General features: G+C 40.6%; 1 protein-coding gene across 2 annotated transcripts in view; it reads right to left on the reverse strand.

Moving 5' to 3' along the window:
- Positions 1 to 5,173: 5,173 nt before the first annotated feature.
- The window catches only part of LOC116399854 (abnormal spindle-like microcephaly-associated protein homolog), a 3,638-nt gene continuing 2,830 nt past the window's right edge, over positions 5,174 to 5,981 (reverse strand). Inside the window, exons 4-5 of one of the 2 annotated variants that reach the window (XM_031877288.1) lie at positions 5,774 to 5,925; positions 5,174 to 5,364 (exon numbers count right to left, since the gene is read on the reverse strand). In XM_031877288.1, the coding sequence (XP_031733148.1) occupies positions 5,188 to 5,364; positions 5,774 to 5,925 (329 nt within the window). In that variant the 3' untranslated portion in view covers positions 5,174 to 5,187. Of the gene's footprint in view, positions 5,454 to 5,773; positions 5,926 to 5,981 lie in introns of both variants that reach the window. The other variant, XM_031877289.1, reaches the window with a different exon arrangement.

Below are 5,981 nucleotides of genomic sequence, written 5' to 3' on the forward strand. Positions count from 1 at the left end.
CATTGAAATCTGTTCCTGATGAAGATGGCACACTTGGAGATTTTATATGACGGTCTGAAGGCGTTGCTGAAGTCATGATTCTTTATTTCCAGCATTTAAAGCCTCTGGAAACTCAAATCCACAACAGCCTTCTAATCATGTCACTGAGGGTCTCTTGTACATGATAGTAGGCCTCTAAAAAGTATTACAAAAAAATAGTTTTATCCAAAACTAATTTGAATACTTTGATGCTTACTAATGTACAGAAGAGCCTAAATGACATTGTTTGGGTTTCTAGTGACTTCTAGTCAACGATGAATCGCAGTGGATATATTCCTAACATGGTGAATTGTTCTTCATTGTGTTTAAGTTGCAAGGACGTGCGGTCAGGGGAGGCAGAGCCTCACCTGACATGAAAAGTAAAAAACAAATAGTGATAAAATAAATAATATTTCTCCACTGATTTGTGCTATAAATGTAATTTCTGTATGATTTCAATCATTTTAAGCATTTTTATAATCAAAATCGCTGAATTTGCGCAGGTCGCAGATCGCGGCGCACACGCTCCTGGTGCATTCCAGTGGTGTATAAAGTACCCAAAAGCCATACTTGAGTAAAAGTAAAGATACCTGGAAAACTACTCCAGTAAAAGTCACCTATTAGAATACTACTTGAGTAAAAGTCTTAAAGTATCTGATATTTATTGTACTTAAGTATCAAAAGCAATTTTCTGATATTAAATGTACTTAAGTATTGAAAGTAAAAGTACAAGTAAATGCTGTTAATAAAAAAGCAAAGGGTCAGAATTATGAGAATTATGAAGTTTATTCTTTTAAGTGCTGTGGCACCATGAACAAGGACATGGAGCTGTGTTGACAATAATTGGGTTGGCTGTGATCCATCCAGGAGCAACACTGTTCAACATAATATATTGTACATAAGTATACTTTTGCATCTACTATGAACTTATCATCATAACTCTCCGAAAAGCAATATGACGCTATGAAGGAGTTGTAACAGTGCGTTTATAAGTATGCTCATTCTGACTAGAGGATGTAGAGGGCAAATGCATAATATTGTGTTCAGCAGAACATATCCACTTGATGCATCAGGTCAGTGTTGTGAGAAAGGACACCTGCCTTGTAAACTCCTATGGGCCTGATTTGAACACAATAGGCAAAGGTTTTGCTCAAGCTGAATCTGCAATTGGGCGACTGCTATGATCATAACTCCATCTGATCATCCACTAAATGACTCAATATCAAAACATGATCAATACTAAAGTAACAACCCAGTCATTACTTGAACCTGAAAAATGTCCTGTTCATCTTCAAAAGAAGTTGGTTTTCAAAATTGCGAGAATTCAGTCTCGCTCTTCTTGGGCTGAAGACTAGTCCTGATGCTAACCAGCCTTTCACAGGCCGCTGAGGCAGGTAGAGGTGTGTTCAGCTTCACACACAGCTTGCGCACAGCTGGGAAGGATTCCCCTAATGCTAACCCTAATGCTAACACTAATGCTAACCCTAATGCTAACCCTAATGCTGCGCTCTCGCGGCTCCTGTCAATCCTTTGGTGTGGTGGCTAGCTAACGTTAAGTTAGCTAACGTTAGCCAACTAGTGCTGCAATGATTATAGCTAAGATGACTCAAATCAACAACATCTCACAACTGTCAACACTTCCTCAGCTCACTAACTCGCTAGCGATCCCCGGGTGTTGGTCTTCGTCACCACCGTCGTTTGTTGCGGGAGTAGCAGGTGCTTCCATTTCTGCTTCCGTCATGAAATCAGTCATCGTAGAGTGGAATTCTGCTCATGTAGTCTCGCTAGCTATAGCATATAGCATCCTGGGCATCACTGGGAATCAAAACACCGCGGCTTTGAGAGCACTTGTTTGCAATTGCGCATTAACGTGATTAACCAATGATTTAACTTGCAAGCTAGGACCACTGATTCACCAAACCTGCTTGTTGCAGTCTGTGTTCCACCACAGTCCCCGACGCTGGTCTCATGATTCATGTTGTTTCTACAGATGGATTTGATTTTGTAGTGAGTAACGAAGGTTTCAGGGGAAATGTATCGGAGTCAAAGTATCAGTTTTCTTTGCAAAAAGAAGTGAAGTAAAAGTAAAAGTCAACAGAAATATAAGTAGTAAAGTAAAGTACAGATATCCAAAAAATGACTTAAGTACAGTAATGAAGTATTTCTACTTCGTTACTGTACACCACTGGTGCATTCAAATATGTACCTTACCTGTGTGTGTAAAGAATGCTGATACGAAATATGAAAAACAACCAGTAGTCAATGTGCAAGCTGCCAATTGAATGGTGATTTAAGATGCTCTATATTGAGTTCATATATTTGTAAATCTGACTCTGAAAGAGTCATAGCCTCACCAGCCACGAGCCTCACCGCACGTCACTGGTGTGTGTGGTTCTGAAACAGATATACATGAAATAATAATGAGTAAAAACCTCTATACATTGGTTTCAAATGAGGACATACTACAGGGACAGAATACAGGCAGTGACAAACAGGTCCTGACTCCTGCAGTCGCCACTTAGCAAACAACGAACGAGCTGCTAACTATCAGAATAGATTGCCGCGCAAATGACACAATAACACGTATGACTAAATGAGACTAACACCAAACTGTACGGCTACTTACTGGTTCTTTGCACGCAGTCTTGAAAGTGAAACTCCGAACAGCCACACAAACTCTAATCTATTTACGGACACTGCCGTCATTTCGCGCCACCACTCTCGTCAATGCCTTTTCACCAACTCAATACCGGTGATATTAGTCCGCGAGCAGCTGACTGCCGTTCTCTTCCGCAAGGGGCGTAGTGCGGTTCCTGCTCGGCTGCTTCTCCAAAACCCGTCTATAGAGGTCGTCCTTCGTCACAGGTGTGTTGTTTCACCAAACACTTACATATCATATTTAAATAATGAGTATTCTGTCTTTCCAGCTCCACGATGAGGTCCAGAGATCGACCGAAGAAGAAGAAGAAGAAGAAGAAGAAGAAGAAGAAGAAGAAGAAGATGGCATCTTGAGGGAAACACTGAAAGTACTGAAATATAAAATAGGCGGTCACACAGCGTTGGTTCCTCAACAAACAACTGTCGTATGCAATCTCCAAAAAAATACAATAAAAACATCTCACAATGTATAAGTGGTTTGCCCTTCTGTAAAGAATTCTCGCCTCTAAAAACATGAATTCGGATATTTTTCATCGTGAGACTAGAATTCAGCTTTCAACCAACACAAGTGAGCTCTGATTTGAATTAAAACAACTTTTAGAACCGTTATCACAAGATTCATTTAAATGGCCAGTGCACTTTCACCAACTCCCAATTATGAATAAAATTCATAAATGTTTATTGGGCAGCTCAGAACCCAGAGCCAGATTATTTGATATGCTTCCTAAAATCCACAACGAGCCCACGACCCCACTGTGTCTGACTGCAGCAGTGAAACATATTACACTGCAGAGTACCTGGGCTTCTTCCTCAATCCTCTCGACCACACACCCGTGACATCAAGGACACGTACCACTTTGTCAATATAGTGAAAAAACGTCACATTCCTGACAACTCAATCCTGATCACAATTGATATAGACGGTCTCTACACTAATATTGACATCAAAGAAGGCATACAAGCCATACAAAATATATTTCGGAAACACCCAAACAAAAAAAGACCAGAAAAATAATTAGTTATCAGAGATCAATTTGACTAAAAGGTACAGCTATGGGGGGAGAAATTTGCTCCCCCATATGCAAATATTTTCATGGCTGAATGGGAGGCCTCAGCCCTAAAGATATGTCCTAAGAAGCCCTTGTACTATTACAGGTTTTTAGATGATATCTGGGGGTGTGGCCTCACACGAGAGGGGATTTTGACATCTTTCTGAACACTCAATAGTCACAGTGAATCAATCGAGCTAAAACCCACCAGCAGTTTGACCTCTGTGGATTTCCTGGACACCACCACTTTTAAGAGTGACAGTTTCCATGAGACCCACACACTAGCCATGAAAGTGTTCTTTAAAGAGACCCATGCTCTGCTCTACAAGCCTCCACCCCAAACACACCTATGCAGGCTTGATTAAGTCAGTCGTTGAGGTTTCACAGAATCTGCACTGAACAGGAGGATTTTAATTCTGCAGTCTGTTGTTTCGAGCTTTGGCCAGCAGAGGGTAGTCTAGGGCTTTTCTTAGAAAATGCAGAAGGTCATTTCAGCAAACTAAACCTACAGCAGTGACCACATATTCCCCGTCAACTGTTGAACTGGTGAGAGAAAGTAGAAGGAACTTTCACAAACACATTACAGGAACCTCAACATTCAGGAAAAACAAGAATTTACAGGATCTCCTGGTAAAAGCTAAGATTAAACCCCTTTTTGATCCTAAACCCAGAGGACGGGGAGAATACTTTCAGCACCGTAACTGGTTCACTAATCGGTACACACGAGGTCTTCCGTGGCAGTCTAAAATCAAAAAATTGTATATAATTGACTTCATGTAAACAGTGTGGCTTGCAGTATGTGGGTCAAACTGGTAACACTATTTCTATTCGATTCACTCAACATGAATACAATATACTGAACAGGAAAGAGATGGCGACGCCCTTTGTGAAACACTTCCTTCAAACACCATGAATTGGTTTAACTCTGGCATATTTTACCACGACTTTTCTTTTTACGGCACAGTATATAATGACCATTTTTGTATTTTTTCAACATATTTTAATAAAATTGTTTTTTTTTTTACCCTTTTGAAATACTACTTTTACTTATTTTGGAAATTTATATTATATAGACTTATTTTTATGACCTACTACGATAATGTTTTTTTAAAGCGTATTTTAAATGTCATGTGACATACTTTACTGTGACTTTCTTCAACACACACATCTTGAGCACAAGAAACAATGTAAACGCATAAGGATACATGAAACTGGCACCGTGTTTTAAAAACACATCCGTTTTAATATATACATCCAAAACATGGATATGTACAAACAGAAAATGAAACTATATAAAATATTTTTTAAAGTAAAAAATGACAACAAATCAAGATTTAAAAGCTTTTCCACTTTCAACACAATGTGTTGAAAGTGGCCATTGAGACGATGTGCCACCATCTCAACGGCCCTGAGAGCGTCTACAATATCTTCCGGTGCAAATCTGAAAAACAAAAACGAGACGTCAATTACTGCTGCAAACACTTACAAGCTGTATATCTCTGAGAAATACAGTACTGTGTATACTGTATACGCACACACATACATACTTTGGCACAGTTCTTTCAGCGTCCATCTTGTGTTTGCGAGCCGTGTAAATACTGCGTAGTCTATCCAGTACCTTGGGTAGCTTCATAACCTCCTAAAGAAAAAAATATAAAGAAGCAGTAGGTCCAGCAGCGGCTCCACAAAGCTGTCCACCAAATACACTGCCTCGATGCTCTGGTGGTACTGAGGGAGGAAATTGAGAGTGTGTGGAGCAGAGGGAAAGAAAGAGAGCAAGAAAGTACAAACATGCATTCAACTTATTGAACCACTTCATCAGACAAAAGGAAAAAGATTTGAGAAAAGTATGCAAAGGTAATACAACGCTTTTAAATCACGACGCTTGGCTGAGTGGTTGAGACGGTCAACCTAACACAACCCTAACGGTGACCTCTTTGTAATGGAAAGCTGTACAAGCTGTAGTGCTGCCATGACAACAGTTAAATCAGGCTCTTATGCTGAGGGTGTGAAACATGGAGATAAACAGAGCAGGCCTGGGTTTGTACCTTGGAGAGGTTGAGGAGGATCTGGACGGAGTAGGTGATGACGTCCATGCAAGGGACGCTCCTGTTGCAGCAGCGGACGAGTGTGACGATGACGTTGGCTCCTCTCTCAACCAGCCGCTCACAGCACTCTGGGGACAGGCTGGTGGCGGTCTCTGTGCGTTCACACACACACACACACACACACACACACACACACACACACACACAC

This window comes from Anarrhichthys ocellatus, unplaced genomic scaffold (assembly GCF_004355925.1).
Source record: "Anarrhichthys ocellatus isolate YVR2014 unplaced genomic scaffold, GSC_Weel_1.0 scaffold132, whole genome shotgun sequence".
Taxonomy (NCBI): Eukaryota; Metazoa; Chordata; class Actinopteri; order Perciformes; family Anarhichadidae; genus Anarrhichthys; species Anarrhichthys ocellatus.